The 17,498-nt window shown below is 46.3% G+C and overlaps 1 protein-coding gene and 1 pseudogene across 1 annotated transcript; one reads left to right on the top strand and one right to left on the bottom strand.

Annotated features, from left to right (window-relative positions):
- Nucleotides 1-2,234: 2,234 nt before the first annotated feature.
- On the bottom strand, nt 2,235-2,690 carry LOC118579332 (annotated as a pseudogene).
- Nucleotides 2,691-3,878: 1,188 nt separating this feature from the next.
- On the top strand, nt 3,879-16,647 carry Aqp11 (aquaporin 11). The gene is made up of 3 exons (XM_036190868.1): nt 3,879-4,827; nt 12,910-13,026; nt 16,350-16,647. The coding sequence occupies exons 1-3, from the start codon at nt 4,209-4,211 to the stop codon at nt 16,427-16,429; spliced, it is 816 nt and encodes a 271-aa protein (XP_036046761.1). The 5' UTR covers nt 3,879-4,208; the 3' UTR covers nt 16,430-16,647.
- Nucleotides 16,648-17,498: the final 851 nt, after the last annotated feature.

Here is a 17,498-nt window from a genome sequence, read left to right as displayed (position 1 = left end):
GACAATGTATATGATAATGATTTTTAAATCCTTACCAAAGTCCAAAAGACAGATTTTCTATATGGCTTTTACTAGCAAAAGTGACTTATCAGCACAGCAGGAAATGGGTACATTCACATAACTAATCCTCAAGGGGACTTACACTCACAGGAGTGGTTTTAAAGCAATCTCTCACAACAGCAGTGGCTAAGAAATGGTTTTCACTTACCCTAAATTATTTTGCTCGGACCTAGACACAGGAAAGAGGAAAGGGCTTCATTTCTCTACATAATTTGTATTTTATGAAATAACTTTTTTTCTTCCTATTGGCATCACAGAATCTTAGCATTAAAAGGGAATTTTTCTGCAAATTTGAGGCAATCCTCCGGCCTCAGCCACCTGCATGGTGGGGTAACAGGTGTGAACTACAGTCTAGGAATTTTCATTAGGTTATAAAAGGGCAAGTTGAGACTGGGAAATAAAATTGAACTATAGAGAAGCTCACCTTCTCCCTCTCTCCCCCCTTCCCCTCTCAGCTCTATGAACTGTGGGCTTGTGGGTGATAGAGCCACATGGGACAAGATTGAGGCAGGATAGTGCTTAGCAATGTGGTCCCTCCTAAGGAAGCCAAGCAGGGCAGCCTTGCATCAGCTCGGAACATTGCTAGGTGCAGGGGCTGAGGAGACTCACGAGTTCCCTTCCAGTCCTCACTCACTGTGGGCCGCCCAAGTGGCTAAGTTGTTGGGAGTGTAGTGTTGGCACGGACTCTTGGACTCGGGCTGTTAAAACAGGAAGTTTCAGTTTCAAGCTACCACTCACTAAATATTTCTTGCTCTGTGCTAAGGAGTTTTCATGATTTCTGAAACCAATCAGGGGTCATTGGGGTGTGGGAGGGGATACAGCTCCACATTGCTGACTATGGAAACCTGAGAGGAGCCAGGCGATGGTGGCTGGTGGCATATGCCTTTAGTCCCAGCACTTGGGAGGCAGAGGCAGGTGGATCTCTGTGAGTTCGAGGCCAGCCTGGGCTACAGAGTGAGTTCCAGGACAGGCTCCAAAGCTACACAGAGAAACCCTGTCTCAAAAAATGAAGAAGAACAAGAAGAAGAGGAGGAGGAGGAGGAGGAGGAGGAGGAGGAGGAGGAGAAGGAGAAGGAGAAGGAGAAGGAGAAGGAGAAGGAGAAGGAGAAGGAGAAGGAAGGAGAAGAAGAAGAAGAAGAAGAAGGAGAAGGAGAAGAAGAAGGAGAAGGAGATGGTGCAGCAGCAGCAGCAGCAGCCTGAGGGGTTCTTTCCAGAGATCCTGCTTAGATGAAACTGGAATGATTTGGGGTTGGGGGTAGTGCAGAGTTTCTCCATAAAGACCAGGTTGCCCTTGAACTCACAGAGTTCTGCCTGCTTTGGCTAAGATTAAGGTGTGTGCTACCACACAGCCTCAAATCCAGGATTTTTCAATGTAGAAAAGAATTTTAGGGTGAGTTGGTGTGAATCGAGTTGGAGTTTGTGAAGGAGAGATTTTGTTTATGCACAGACTTAAATTCAGACATCAGGAGAAAGGCACTCAGGGAGAGGACCGCAGGTGACCACGTGTGGGTCTGCACTTCTCAGGAACTATAGTTAAGTGGCTCAGTCACAACTGTATGGTGATTTTAGAGGCTCTTGGAATTCCATTCTCCAAGTGTGTAAGGAAGGGTTCCTTCCTAACACACACACCCATCCATTTTAAAATATGACTATAGAGTGGTTCATAAGATGTCTTGAGTAGGAGTGCAATCTGATGAGGTAAAACCCTAGGTCACAAAGGCTAAGCAAGGGAGCTAAGATATGTCTTTCACTAGATGGAGTTTCTCATGAGATAACTAGAAAATTGTAGGTTTACAGCTAGGGAAGGAGGAAGGTTGTATAATGGGATTAATCCACTGAGTCTATTTAATGAGCAAGGGAATTTATTTGGAGGTTAACTCACAACCACAGGAGATTTATTGTAGGGTCCGGGAAAGTTGAGCTATGTGCCACGCTGATCTGCCTGGTCCAAGATCTCAGCACCCAAAACCACAAGGAAGCAAAGAGAGAGTGTGTGTATGGGCACCCCAGGTCTTAAGGGTCCCCCAGTGGCCACGTCCCAGGGGCAGGTATCACAAGGTCATAGGCAGGTGTAACAGTTACCTGCTACCTCACTAGGGGCAGAGCTTCTGGACATGGCTCAGTCACCCACCACAGATGTATTTGCTTAGTCCTTAAGTATGGTACATCAATATTTTAACATTCTGTTTTGGGGTAACAAAAAACAATCTCACAGAATTTACTGTCACATGATAATAACACAAGGGCCCCCAAAACAATATGAATAAATGTTTCAGACTGTGTTCCCATCAGAAGACACCTTTAAAAACACCATATGCCTTCTCAATTTCTCCTGTCCTGGACCATTTCTAGTTGGAAACACTTTGGAGCAGAGTAATATTTCCTTGTAGCACGATCCACCCCAGCTGAGTCCTTGACTTTGTTTTATAGTGAAATCTCATCTGCATCATCTAATATGAGGTTCATGTACTCAGCAAAGCCCATAACACAACACTCTACCTGAATAGTCAGTCACTTGCTTACAGCCACACTGGAACCTGAGATCTGCCCTTCGAGTATCTGAAGATGAGGATGAGACTGACCATCTGCACCATCTTCGGCACTTTCTGGCCCTGGCCGAGGTATGCCATGGTGAAAGTCACAAAGACTACAAAGAAGAAGGTAGCCTCAGAAAGCAACTTTCAGACTATCTTAAAATTCTTTCTTAGTTTTTTTAGAGACAGGGTTTCTCTGTGTAGTTTTGGTGCCTGTCCTGGAGCTCACTCTGTAGACCAGGCTGGCCTCGAACTCACAGAGATCTGCCTGGCTCTGCCTCCCAAGTGCTAGGATTAAAGGCGTGTGCCACCATTGCCTGGCCTTAAAATTCATATTTGAAATATCTCTACAGACTAACTTCACAACAGATGTTAATTGTGATGGAACTCTTAACTCTCAGCTGATGTGGGACTTCAGCTCCAGGCTAGCACCCTTCCCATGACCCCTTAAACTCCCTTCTTTCCATCCTGCCTCAGGGTGACCCAGGACTCTGCAAAGTGGACCTCTCCAAGGTTCTACTCCGGGTTCCGGGTTTCCTTCCCACACTGGACGCCAATGCGAATAAGAAAAAAAGATTTTTTTTTCAAAGTATTTTGCTATTTCACGATGAAGATCACAAAGGAGGACTTCATGCCTGAGAACCACTACAAGATGCTTCAGTAGACAAAGGTGCTTTCTGAGGACCTGAATTTGATTCCTAGGACCCACCTGTGGAGGGAGAGAACCAGAGAATAACTTCAGGTGGTTCTTGGGCCACACAGGAACTGGGGAACAGTGCCTCCATAAATGTATTTATATATAAACATATATAAATGTATATATCTGGACATTGCGATGGTAGCTGGATAATAGTGTGAATATAATTAACAGTCGATCGCACACGTAAAATGTATACATGTATATATACATGAATATATACATACACACACACACACACACACACACACACACACACACACACATCACACTCATAAAAAGTTTGGGGGTAGGTGAAGAAAATCAAGGCTCCGGCACCCTGTCGCACCTCGGTTCTCACGCCCACTCCCGGTGAATCTCAGTGCCTTCCTCGAGGACCACCTCCTCGCTCCTTAACCTCAGCCTCTCTGTTAGTAAAAACCGGGTGGTTGCAGAGATGACCTTTGGAGCTCCGCGGAGTACAGTTTCCGGAGTGCGCAAAGTTCAAGGTGGCGTTCCCAAGCCACGCTCCGGGTGCAACAGGCGCTGCCAGCAGCGCCGCGGGGTCTTTGGCTCCGGGTCGGGTCTCCTGCGGCGCTGAGCTTGGCCGCCGCGCGCCTGCGCAGTGGTCTCGGGCCGCGCACGGTCCGGGCTGGGCAGGCGGCCGAGGGCGGGTACGCGTGGGGCTCTGCTGACCGTTGCCCCCTCCGCCGGTACCCAGGGACAGCTCCCTCGCCGCCTCGCCTCCCCCCCTCCCCGGCTAGGGTCACATCTCCACAGCGCAGCCGGGGAGGGGAGGAGCCCTCCAGCGCGGAACCGGGGCTCTCTGCTCGGCCCGCCCTGAGGGGCGTGGGAGGGCGGGGCCGCGGACTTCGGACTCCAGCCCCCGGCGCTCGGCTTCCCCTGACGCCCTCAGCTATCCCTGGCCAGAGGGAGCCATGTCCGCGCTGCTGGGGCTCCGGCCCGAGGTGCAGGACACCTGCACCTCGCTGGGGCTGATGCTGTTGGTCGTGCTGCTCATGGGGCTGGCCCGCGTGATCGCCCGGCAGCAGCTGCACAGGCCCACGGCCCACGCCTTCGTCCTGGAGTTTCTAGCCACCTTCCAGCTCTGCTGCTGCACCCATGAGCTCCAACTGCTGAGCGAGCAGGATCCCGCGCACCCCACCTGGACGCTGACGCTGATCTACTTCTTCTCCTTGGTGCATGGCCTGACCCTGGTGGGCACAGCTAGCAACCCGTGCGGCGTGATGATGCAGATGATTCTGGGGGCTATGTCCCCCGAGACGGGTGCCATGAGGTTGTTGGCTCAGCTGGTTAGCGCCCTATGCAGCAGGTACTGCATAAGCGCCCTGTGGAGCCTGAGTCTGACCAAGTACCACTTCAATGAGAGGAGCTTAGCTTGCAAGAATCCCATCCACACGGACATGTCCAAAGCGATCATCACAGAGGCCATCTGCTCCTTTATTTTCCACAGCGCTCTACTGCACTTCCAGGAGGTCCGAACCAAGCTTCGCATCCACCTGCTGGCTGCACTCATCACCTTCTTGGCCTATGCAGGTTTGTCATTCCCACAAAACACTAGGCAGTCCCGAGCCTCTATGACCCGAGGTTCCAACTTCTTTAACCGATATACATTTGAGTCCCCTACTCCAATAGGATGGAAATACTTACACTCTCCCCAAGGCCCCTTATTATCCTAACCATCTCGCAGCCAGTGCCTAGCAGTTGGAGCCAACATCCAGATCTTCATCCAGAGCTGTTTTGAACACCCAGAGAAAGCAGACACTCCGGTGCCGAAACTAAGATCTTGTTAGATTACTGCCAAGGGCTTAAATCGCCTGCAAAGGGGCTGTTTTCGTGTCAGAAAGGCAGCTTATCAGTTTCGGTTCCCATGCCAAGCTCGTATAGATTGCTTTTGACACCCTTACTGAAAAATGATCCCGTCTTAAAGTTCCTTCCAGCTTCAAGTGCATGATTGTTCGCAGTTAACAGTGGGGAGTAGACATTCTGTAGCTGCGTTTCCCACAAATTACTTGTCATATTTCCTTAGGTTGAGTTGCACATGAATTTTTAAGTAGCCTATCATGAAAGGTATGTTTCAAAATTAAAATGTGCTTAAAGATGCTCTTTAGCCGGGTGGTGGTGGTGCACGCCTTTAATCCCAGCACTCGGGAGGCAGAGGCAGGTGGATCTCTGTGAGTTCGAGGCCAGCCTAGGCTACCAAGTGAGTTCCAGGAAAGGCACAAAGCTACACAGAGAAATCCTGTCTTGAAGAAAAAAAAAAAAAAGATGCTCTTTAAAAACAATTCTCAGCTAGGTGTGGTGGCACATGCCTTTAATCCCAGTACTCGGGAGGCAGAGGCAGGTGGATAATGGTAAATTTAAGGCCAGACAGTACTAAATTCTGACACTCTGTGTAAGGAAAACAAAACAAAAACCAGAGAAAATCTCCAGAAGTCTTATTTACTTATTTACCTTGACAAACCTCTGCTGCAGGAGGAATTCAAAAAATTGTTTAATGATAAAATGTGCTTTATTGTGTCATTTTTTTTATTTTAATTTTTTAAATTTTTTTTGAGACAGGGTTTCTCCATGTAGTTTTGGTGCCTGTCCTGGATCTTGCTTTGTAGACCAGGCTGGCCTCGAACTCACAGCCACCACCGCCTGGCTTTACTGTGCCATTTAAAATAATGAAATACTTTACTGGGATTATAGTAGAATTATACAATGTTTTAGAGGCATGAATATAATAAAGGAAACTTATAGTAATAGTCTATCTTCTACCCATTAGAAGTGGAACTAGGTAATGTAGCTTAGTGGTAAAGAGCTCTTCCTAGCATTCATTAGGGTCTGGTTTCAGTTCTGGTGTGACAAACAAAATTCCCTGAAACTGAGTAGAAGTATACTTCAAGTGTGTGCTTGACTTCCTAAGGGAACGTGAAAGACTACACAATTTTCCCTTCTTTAAATCTAGTACTGGTTTTTGAGTAGACACATGCAAACACACTGTGTGGGGTAAGAGAAGGGGGCTGGTGCATTTCTGAGAGCCCGGGAAGAGTTTCAACTAAAGCAGGAACACCGCCATGCATAAGCAGTGGTGTGCCACAGTGTAGTGTGTATTTGTCAATTAAAGCAGCAAAGAGCTGCACAGCTGATTCATGCCTGTGGTCCCAGTACTGGAGAGGCAGAGGCAGGAGGATTCAGGTCATCTTCTGCTACACACTGGGTTTGAGGCCAGCCTGGGCTACATGAAACCCTGTCTCTAAAAGCAAACAAAACAATTGAGATTGTTTTATAATTTAAAAAGAAAAACATTAATGACACCTGGGTCCTTCTCACCTCGAATTGCTCCTCCGGCCTCTGTTGTGAAGTTGCTGTTCTTCCTGTAATTTGTGCTTTTGGAACCAAGTTAGGATCCCACAAATAATGTATGTTATATAACTCTTCCTGGGCTCAGAATATCGTTCAAAGATAGAACACTTGCGAATGCACATGGCCCTGGTCTCGCCCAAGGGAAGCAAGGCGACATCTGAAGTCATTCATAAGGAAAAAGCGAGCGGAGAAGGACTCTAGAATGTCAGTTGAAGGGATCTGAAACTCTGCCGGGTTCTTGAAATGTGAATACTCGGGGGTAAACTAATCATCAGAGGTTCTCAACAATCTTTTCAAATCACTTGAGGAGTTTTAAAACTATGCCCATGTGGTGCAACTATTGGAATCTTAACTGTTCTGGGAAGGAGCCTGGGCAGTGGGACAGTTTAACATTCTCCCCAGGCGATCCCCTTGCAAAATCACTGATGGGAACACTGTTGTAGAGTCCAGACCTGCCTTGTCCAACTCAGTGGCCACCAGCTCCACCTGCCTATTCCGATGACCACTTCAGCCCTTCCCGCAGCAGACACATTGTACTGTAGCTGGAGGCTACAGGATTGGGCAGGGCTAGACTACAGGGGTGGAGCTAGTTATAAAGCTACATACATTCACAGTCTGTTACATATGGACTCTTTCCCACTGTCTTTCTGCCAATTTAAGGGAGATGAGTACCACCTGGTACCTGCTATAGACCACATCACTTTACTAAGGGATGTGTGGGTGATCTTAATTCTTACAGTTATCCGTGGATGAGCACATTAGTATCATTCCCACGTGAAGAAAAGCAAGTGACACTCATGAGGAACGATGTGCCTCATGGGTGCAGACAGTCTAGCCTGGGCTCACACAGCTGAGTGTCATCAGAATTCCTGCAGTGTCTTCACGAGTTACAAAAGCACACACAAGGGCTGGAGAGATGGCTCAGTGGTTAAGAGCACTGACTGTTCTTCCAGAGGTCCTGAGTTCAATTCCCAGCAACCACAGGGTGGCTCACAACCATCTGTAATGGGATCAGATTCCTTATTCTGGTGTATATATAAAATACATGAATAAATAAACCTTAAAAAAAGCACACACAGTCGCATACTACATGGCTGTAAAAGAGAATAAGTTCTGATGTATGCCACATAGATGAACTTTACGTTAAGCAGAAGCCAGACACCAAAGGGCTAATACTGTATGTCTCTACTTCTGGGAAATACATAAAACAGGCAAATTCAAAGACTAAGAAAGTAAATAGCAGGGACTGGGACAGGGGATGAGAAAAGAATGGGTGGGGATGTGTTACTGAGTAGGTGCAGGATTTGTGTCTGAAGTAATGAAAAACTTGTTGAAAACTTTGGGTCAGACATGGTAGTTCAGGTCTGTAACCCAGTACTTGGGAAGTTACCTCAAGAGGATAATAAATTCAGGGAATCCTAGGCTACATAGTGAATTTGAGGCCAGCCTAGGCTACACAAGATCCTATCATAAATAGGATGGAAAAGAAGGCACTGGGAAACTTTAGGGGCTCGAAGAGGTTTGGGAAAAGACAGTACTGATGCCCAAATGGCACAGAGAATAGCAAATGGCATACTTTATGACATATGTGTGTATGAGAATTTAAAATTTTTAATTATTAAATGATTCTGTTGCCAATAAATCCTTAAACTCTGGATTAAACAGGTTTCTAATTTTAAGGTCTTAGAGACATCGCTTTGCTCCTGTGTAGTATGAAACTCCAAGAGGAGGGTGTGGAACAGACTTGAGGTCCTTTTGTCCAGAGTGTGTAACCCAAGAGAACCCACCTTGGAAATGGCCACACTTAAGCTTATCATTCCTACCACTTTCCGTATGAAAGTCATAACTGTCCCCTAGAGAATGGACTGCCTTGGACTAGTTGAATGTCTAACAGATATTTGAGCAGCAGAGCTACAGGCTCCTAGAATTGTGTCTTCATCGCTTAGTACCCCACGTTTGTGGCTGGAAACTAGGCTGATGGTCCGGTGAATGCTAAACACATGCTTTACCCAGCACTCTGAACTGTCCTGGATGCAGAGGCCACTGCCATTCCTGTGAGCAGAGCCATGAACTAGCTTTTTTTCCAAGATGGAGTCTTTTCTTGCTAGGTTGTTATCCAGGCTGCTCTCAAACTCTAAACTTAATTGATCCTTCCACCTCAGCCTCCTTTCTCTAAGAAAAGTCACATTTATTTATTTTGCATGTGTATGTGGGGTGGGATGAGGACACAACTTGAGAGTCAAACCCCCTCACCACGTGGGTTCCTCACTGTACTCGGGTTACCAAGCAAGTCCCTTAAACTTCGGAGCTATCTTGATGGCCCCCACCCCTGCTACCTGAACAGCTGGGGTTCCAGGTGTGCAATGCCAGGCCTGGAATTGTCGAATCATGAGCAATTAATGAAGGTAATGGAGAACTGCATTCATTTCCTATGCATAATTAGGCATATAAAAATATCATTTTAAACATGTGAGTTGTCTTTATTGTTCTACTGTTTCTCATGTGTAGAATTTTAAATTATACACTGTCTAGGACATAATGCCTGTGTCCCCCTACATACAATAAGTTAAGAGTTCAGGCACGCTTCGCATAATCTAGGACTGGGACTCAGCATAGTATCACCTCACCAAGAAAGCAGGCAGACTTTTGGACCAGCCTCCCCTCCCGGCCCTCCCTAGAGAAACTGCAGTATTTTTACATCATCCCTTCACTCCTTTTGGGTTTCTAGTATCCTTCAGGCCATGACTGTAGGTGAGATTATTTGTCCGAAGAAAAAGGAACTAAGAGCTTTATACATGTCCTCATTTAAAACAGGAACAAAATAAAATGGATACAATCACCAATTTACAAACACAGATTCAGTTCAGGACAGGTGAGATGGCTCAGTGGGTAACGACACTTGCCACCAAGCCTTATGACCCGAGTTTGATCCCTGGACCCCACAGTGGAAAGGGCCACCTTGAAAGCTGTCCTCTGACTACCACATAAATGCTGAGGTACTCAGGTGCATTCCCCTCACCAAATAAACACAAACAGAAAATTAGTTTAAACAAGGGTCCCAAACTTTGTACCACACCAGTCTAATTTTGTAGTTAAGAGGCCAGGCTGAGTTGGGTTGTGTCCTTGGGTATGTGTGTCTTCAGTTTCCTGAGCTTTAGGATGGATACCACTAGCTCAGCAGGTGTGAGGAATTGCATTTCAGACCTGCAGCTTCTTCTTGGCATGCTTAGCAAATCAGGAAATGCTGCTTTGGGCCTTATTCTTTTGCCCTGTAATTCCCACGGATCTCCTGTACAATGTGACCATTTCTGTAGGATTGCTAATCTCCTTCAGCTCACATCTCCTTCAGTCAGCAGTGAAGCATGAAGGCAGCCCGACACAGCCACCAGCACCCTGAGGAGGAATTCCCTCCAGGTTAGAACCACACCTGAGGCAGCACAGGATCCCTGACTTCTCAGGAAGACCTGGCCCGCCTCAAAGGCCCGTGGCACACCTGGCTTTACTTTTATTAAACTCTGAATTTTTAAGTTTTGCTTAATCCTTAAACTTCCTTGTACATGACATCATTTGAGAAATGGAACCTAGAAAGCCACAGGGTGAATAAACCACTATATGGCACCTAGCAGGACTGTCTCCAGAGTCCAGGACTGTCACCTGCCTTTTAAGGTTGTGCCCTGCCCTTTTCCTATAGGACCATCTAAAAATAGAAAGAAAGAAAGGAAGGAAGGAAGGGAGGGAGGAAGGAAGAAGGAAGGAGGAAAGGAAGAAAGGAAGAAAGAAAAAACCCTTAACTTTGCTCCATTCCAGCTTTCATTTATTTATTAAACATATAGGTATTAATTTATAAAAGCAAATCTAATGATTGTGTTCATGTAAACATAAAAGGATATCCTCTGTATTCTTTTCCATGTTGTTTAGTGTTTATCTTGGAGATGTATGTTCACAGAAATTCTAATTTCTTCATAATAGTGAATTTATTCCAAATAAGTTTGTCTAACCACCTTTCTGGACATTTGGATTTCCTCAGTTCTTTGCTATAAATGAACAACCTTGTATGTGTCTTCTTGTACATAACCATCAGTGTTACTCTAGGACAGAAGTTCTCATCTGGGGACATCTGGTGATGCCTGAGGTTTTGATAGTTGCAAAGTTGGGAAGGGGTGGGCTACCAGCATCTAATGGAGAGGGACCAAAGATGTCACTAAATGTCCTGAAGTACACAGGACAGCCTCTAACAACCAAGAATTATTGTCACTAAATGTCCTGAAGTACACAGGACAGCCTCTAACAACCAAGAATTATATAGTAAAACAGCAAAATGCCCTGTTTGGGGCTTCTGTTAACACATAAGCCACAAATGATGTGGATTACTGTTTTAGTTACAGCTGCTGGTATGTAACAAACATCTCCAAACTCTAAAAGTAATAATAATTATTTATTATTTATCATGAGTCTTTGTACTTTCCATCCAGTGGCTTAACAATGTGCGCGTGTGTGCAAACCCAGGCCATGTTGATGCCAAGTGTACTCTTAGTTTTGGGTGAGATGGGCCAGCCCTCTGAGGTCACTCGGGCAGCTGCCTCCATTTCAGCAGGACTGCAGCGGGATCAAAAGCCTCCAGAACCCTTGCTCACACCTGGCCACTGCTGCTTGTCATGGGGGGCACCTCGGTTCCCCTCCATGTGGCCTCCCATCCTCCAGCAGTCTAGACTACTAGGTACGGGTTCAGGGCATTGTTCCAAGAGAGCAGAAAAGTGGGGTTGGAAACAACACAGCGATTCCGATTTCTGCACTCTGAACTCAGCATGACCTCTGCTGCACTTGGTCAATTCAGGTCACAGAGCCAACCCACATCTGAGGGGTGTCCCGGTCCTAGGAGCAGTTCCCACAGCCTCTGAAGAGCACTGGTGCTGGGGGCTGGAGACAAGGAAGTGGACAGCTTGAGTTTGGGTTTTAGGACATAAGAGCTTTCATGATGTTGGGCGTAAGTCTCCATCTGCCACGACCTGCCGCCCTGAAGCAAACGGTCAAGCTGTGAGGTCAGTGGCTGGGGCACTCCTAATGACAAATGCCTTTAAAGCTGCAGGGCATTTGTATGATTAAGTCTTAACACTACAAAGAGCTGGAAGTCCTAATCTTTCTGCCCATAGTGTTTTTAACACAAAGGGGCTCAATTTACTTCTTGTTTCTGTGGAAACCGAAATGAGCAGCTGCCAATCAGTTCTCTTGACTGCTGAGGGTAGCCAAGTCTCATTTGGTTTAACATTCCAGGGTGACTGTTCAAGAATGATTCTCATGTCCTCCGATGACATCCTTTATAACTGCCGAGGCACCAGCAGCAGTTGTGCTGTCAGCCTGGTATGCTAGAGAAAACCTCAGCCATTTGGTGACTGTAGTCTATCACTCAATGGCTTCCTCTCAACACCGCTGATCCTGGCCTGGGAATCTCATTAGGTAAGTCCTAGGAAAGGCTCCTGATTCCCAGCCCCACTGGACCCTGTTCCATCACGACAGTTGACACGCTACGATGGAAGGCTTCATCCGTGTCAGACTCCATATGAGTGAAGAAGCCTCCACTTGGAAGAACTAGCAGAAATGTCACTGTCTTGAGGCACTCTGAGGATACTGGCAAACACACTGCCACAGCTCTGTGGAGCGGTGTTGGTCATACAGCCTCCCTACCCTTGTTGGCTGTGTGGTCAGAACCATAAACCCTAGGCTATGTAGAGCTGGGACATGAGTCGACTCCACTGATGGACTTTGTGCTTTCTACTGTCACGTATGCTTTGTGTGTATGTGTGCGCCTGTCCATCCATGTATATGCGTGCAGAAGCCAGAGGATGTTGACTGTACTTTCATCATTTCCCCCCTATTTCCTGGAGACAGGGTCTCACACTGTATCTGAAGTGGGCCATTTTGGCTGGGCTGGCTGGCCACCAGGCTTCCAGGGGCCTCCTGTCTTCACCACCCTCCACCCACAATGCTGCAGTTATGAGCCCATCTGAGGACTTGAACTCAGGTCTTCCTTCATACTCAGACAGCAAGCACTCAGGCCTTCATTTCTTAATTTTGAGAACTGCTTTCTTGATTCCTGCCATTGCGTCACTGAGGGACTCTGCTGAGGAGTACAGATAGTAATGTTTTGGTCTATTTTCCTTTCCACTTTTAATACAAAGGCATGTGTGCACTCAGGAGGGTCCTGGGCTACTGTACTCATTTTACCTTGGTTTTCTCTTTAACCATCTCTTCCCTCTGTTGCCATCACAGGAGGGAGCCTCACGGGGGCGCTGTTCAACCCAGCTCTGGCGCTCTCTCTGCATTTCCCTTGCTTCGATGAGAACTTCTACCAGTTTTTTGTAGTGTACTGGCTTGCTCCTTCTCTAGGTAAGCAGATTTCTATGGATTTTAGGTTAGGATATTTAAAAATTTAATGTATGTTGTGTATGGTGTTTTGCACGCATTTGGTGTACTGTTTGTATGCCTAGTGCCCTTGGATCCCCTGGAACTGGAGTTACGGATAGGTGTGAGCTGCCATGTGGTGCTGGGACTTTAAACCAATTAATTTCTCTGAAGAGCAACCAGTGCTCCTAACTGACAAGCCATCTCTCCAGCCCCCAAGGTTAAATATTGTAAAATATCATATTTTAAAATACAGTGATGTATGAGCTGGGAGTGGTGGTGCATACCTTTAATCCCAGCACTCGGGAGGCAGAGGCAGGCGGATCTCTGTGAGTTTGAGGCCAGCTGTTATGCCCAGATCGAGGGGAACCCCAAAAGACCAACAGAGACCAAATCCGGCATGTAAAAGCACAGAGCCTTTATTTTCAAGCTCTGAGCTTGGTCCCTCTGTCTTTCCGAGGCAGCAGTGAGCAGAGAGCCCAGAGCCCAGGCAGAGTGGGGTTTTTATCATAGCAGAGGTTGGGGTGAAGGGATTTCCAGGGTTCAGGACTCTGATTGGCTGACATCTGTCTAAGGGTATCTGTAAAACAAAAATAGGTGTGTGCTAGAGTCAGGGACATCTGGCCACCTTATCTAATGGTTGGAATGTTTGGGATATTAGATACTTCTCCATCCCTGGGTGAATCTCTAGGTGGTGTCAGTTTATGGCTTCTCCTGGATCTGGGTGTTGCCTGCCAGTAAGCCTGTTATAGAAGCTGTGTCTGGGCCCCTAAGCCTGTCATGGCAGTGGTGTGGTCAAGCTGTTTTGTGGCCCCTCCACACCAGCCTAGTCTACAAAGCAAGTTCCAGGACAGCCAGAGATGTTACACAGAAAAACCCTGTCTCAAAAAACTAAAAACAAAACAAAAAAACCCAACACTCAAGAATGCTATATTGTCAATTTCTAAAGCCAGAGAAGAGACAAAAAGAAAAAAGAAAAAGAAAGAAAATAAAAAAACTTCGTTAACATGCTTGAAAAGCATTTTTATTTTGTGCAGTGTCCTTTGAAACTGTGTGTGTGCAGGTACACTCACCCGTGTGTACGTGTGGAGGCCAGAGGGAGTTTTGGGGTCTATCCCTCTTTATTTATTTGTTTGTTTTACGGGACAGGGTTTCTCTGTGTAGTTTTGGTGCCTGTCCTGGAACTCGCTCTGTAGACCATGCTGGCCTCAACCTCACAGCCTGGCTCTGCCTCTTGAGTGCTGGGATTATTTTTAAGACAGGGTTTTTCACTGAACCTGGAGCTCTCTTGTTTTAGCTAGACTGGCTGGCCATTGAGCTCAGTGTCCATCCATCTTGGTCCCTAGTTCCAAGTGCTGGGCTTACAAGGCACATGCTACCACACCCAACTTCTATGTGGATGCCTGGGCTCCAAACTCAGGTCTTCATGATTATACATCAAGCGCTACCCACTGAGCCAACTCGCCAGCTCCTAATACTGTGTTTTGAAAGAGGGCTGCAGATATAGTTTAGCTTCCCTACTAGGAGTGGGCAGTAAAGGGTCTCCTTCCATCCAAAAATAATAATCTTTAGCTGGGCCTGGTGTGCAGCCTCAAATTCTAGTTACTCAGGAGGCTGAGGCAGGAGGATTACAAGTATAAAGCCTTGCTTGGGCTACAAAGCAATTTTAAGTCCAGCCTGGACTACTTATTGATAATGTCCCAAAATACAATGTAAAAAAACAGGATGAGGATACAGCTCAGTGGTGGAGAACTCATCTAGCACGTACGAGTCCTTGGGTTCTATTTCTAGTACCATAATATGCTCTTTTAATAGCCAAAGCACTCTGTTGGTAGAGTGCTTGCCCAGCCCTGTGTTCATCCCCAGCACTGCAGAAAGCTGGGTATGGTGGTAGATGCCTGTAGCCTCAGCACCCGGGAAGTGGAGGCAGGAAGATCAGAGGTACAAGGTCCCCCTCAACTACACCGTGAGTTTGAGACCAGCCTGGCCTACACAAGAGTTACTTAAAATAATAAAATCAATCAATCAACTAACTTTTACTTTTGGCTAAATAATTCTTTTCCCCAAATTTGTGAGTTCCAGACCAAATGCCATTTAACCATTTAGGTTGCTTTTCTTATTTGTCAAAGAGCATTCTGTGCGACAACACTGTAGTCAGTATAGCCTCTAAATGACTAAGTCCCATTCATGTTAACATAATCTAGATCAGGATGGGGATGTGGCCCACCAAGTGCTTTTAGTATGCCTGAGGCTTCTTCCATAGTATCAGAAAAACAGAAATTTTTTAAAGAGCACCAAGTAACTATAATAATATGCACTTTATGTATTATCAGTTTTTATGTTATCTGCATTTCTTGCTTTTATTTAGTCATCAGCTAAATAAAATAGGCAGAACACCTATACAATAAAAGTAATTTATAAAAACTGAAAAAGATTGAAGATTTGGGGCTGGAGGTGCTACTCAGCAGTCACAGCTTGTCTAGCGTATCTAAAGCCTGAATTTGAGTCACAAGACTGCAAAAAATAGCAAGCACAAAAGTGAATTTTTTAAACTATACTTGGTTTTAGGTGTTTTATGTGATACATCTGTAAAACCCACTAGTTGGGCTCATGAAGAAAGAGCAAGAGCCTAACATACATACTTAGACATTCTGGGTGAACACTCCAGGGGAGCTGTCAGTGTGTTCCTCCCTTGGGCCCAGCTACTCTCCAGGGTTTTCTCTTCCTTAATCTGTTTGCTCTACTTTAAACCACCAAACCATCACCACCACCACCACCACCACCACCACCACCACCACCACCACCACCACCACCACCTCCACCACCTCCACCACCAAACCACCACCACACCACCACCTCCACCACCACCACACCACCACCTCCACCACCACCACACCACCACCTCCACCACCACCACACCACCACCTCCACCACCACCACACCACCACCACCCCACCACCACCACCACACCACCACCACACCACCACCACCACCACCATACCACCACCACCACCCCCATCATTGTGTGAGCGCCTGCCTCCCAAGCCCCTCTGAGGCATGGAGAAAGCGCTGCCACTTTGCAGAGGAACAAATGACTCAAGCCCAGGGTTTCTCACCAAGTCTACAATGAAGCGGAAGTTAACACTTCGAACACTTGGTTGGGTTCGGTGTCATTTGAAGCCGTGGTGTACACCCCTAGTCTTACTGTGCACACAATCACTTTAAGGACTGAAGAGAGGAGAGAATAGCAGTTCAGTTGTACCCAGTCACTACCACCTTCCCTACAGACTTCGGGTCTTGTCTTTCAGGTGTGCTGCTGATGATCCTGATGTTCAGCTTTTTCCTTCCCTGGCTGCATAACAACCAAATGACTAATAAGAAGGAGTAACTACTCCCAAGGACGCAAACTGAGTCACAGGACAGTCAAGCTGGACGTGACAGATGTGCTCCCCTTTCAAACTCCGGCCGCACTGGCCTCACCGTGTGGAAGATGTCTTGATGTTTCCACTACCTGGACTTAAAATGACTGTGGAAATGGGCTAGCCTGTACTTGTCAGTTAAGCTCGTTCTTTGAGTGATGTATTAAACGCTGCTAGAAAAGGCTCATTCGTTAAACCTCTATAAATCCCAGGTGATTACTCACTGTGATGAAAAACAGATGAACACAAAGTCAAGTGGGGAAGGACAGCTGGCTGTGCAGGACCAAAGAAATTCTGTGTTGTGTCCCTCTGAATGAACTGGGCTTCAAAGCTCAACCGTCTCACTCACAGAGCCGGAGAAGGTGCTTTGCAGCCACATCTTAGTGACACTATCAATCCCGGCATCTTTTAATAGAAAAGTTGGTTTTATATCCACTCTCAACAGGTTTCCCACTGGTTTGACACAGAGTCTCACTTGTGGCCCAATATCCTGAAGCTTCCTGTGTAGCCCAGGCTGGCCTCAAACATGCAATGATTCTTTTGCCTCTGCCTCCCAAGTGCTAGGATTACAGGGGTGTGCCGCCACAACCAGGGTTTGTTTTGTTTTTGTTTGGGGGTATGGGCTTTCATGATGTAGCCCAGGCTGGCCTTCAACTCACCATCCTCTTGAGTGCTAGGATTATAAGTATATACTACCACAACTGCCTCAGGTTTCCTAGATTTTAAATATATTCTAATACCTAAAATATTTCTCTTAAGTAGATGATTTCAGCTAAATTGTCTTCTTTAGTAGAATAAACACCCCCACACAGCCAAGATTTATCTTTCCACTTTCTCAATTGCACTTGACAGCTACCTAGAGACACAGGTAGGTTTTCTATGTTGCTGTATTTCTGTTAATGATATACTGACATGTTCAAATGACATTCTAATGACAAAATGTGGAAATGAATTCTTAACCTCTACTTTACAAGATCAGAAGCTAAGCCTAGACATGTGCTTTGTGACCCTCACCCAACTCTACACTAACATCTCAAC

The sequence above is a fragment of the Onychomys torridus genome, chromosome 1 (assembly GCF_903995425.1).
Source record: "Onychomys torridus chromosome 1, mOncTor1.1, whole genome shotgun sequence".
Classification (NCBI taxonomy): domain Eukaryota; kingdom Metazoa; phylum Chordata; class Mammalia; order Rodentia; family Cricetidae; genus Onychomys; species Onychomys torridus.
Note: the sequence above shows the minus strand (reverse complement) of the source record. Positions and strands in the feature narration are given on the sequence as shown.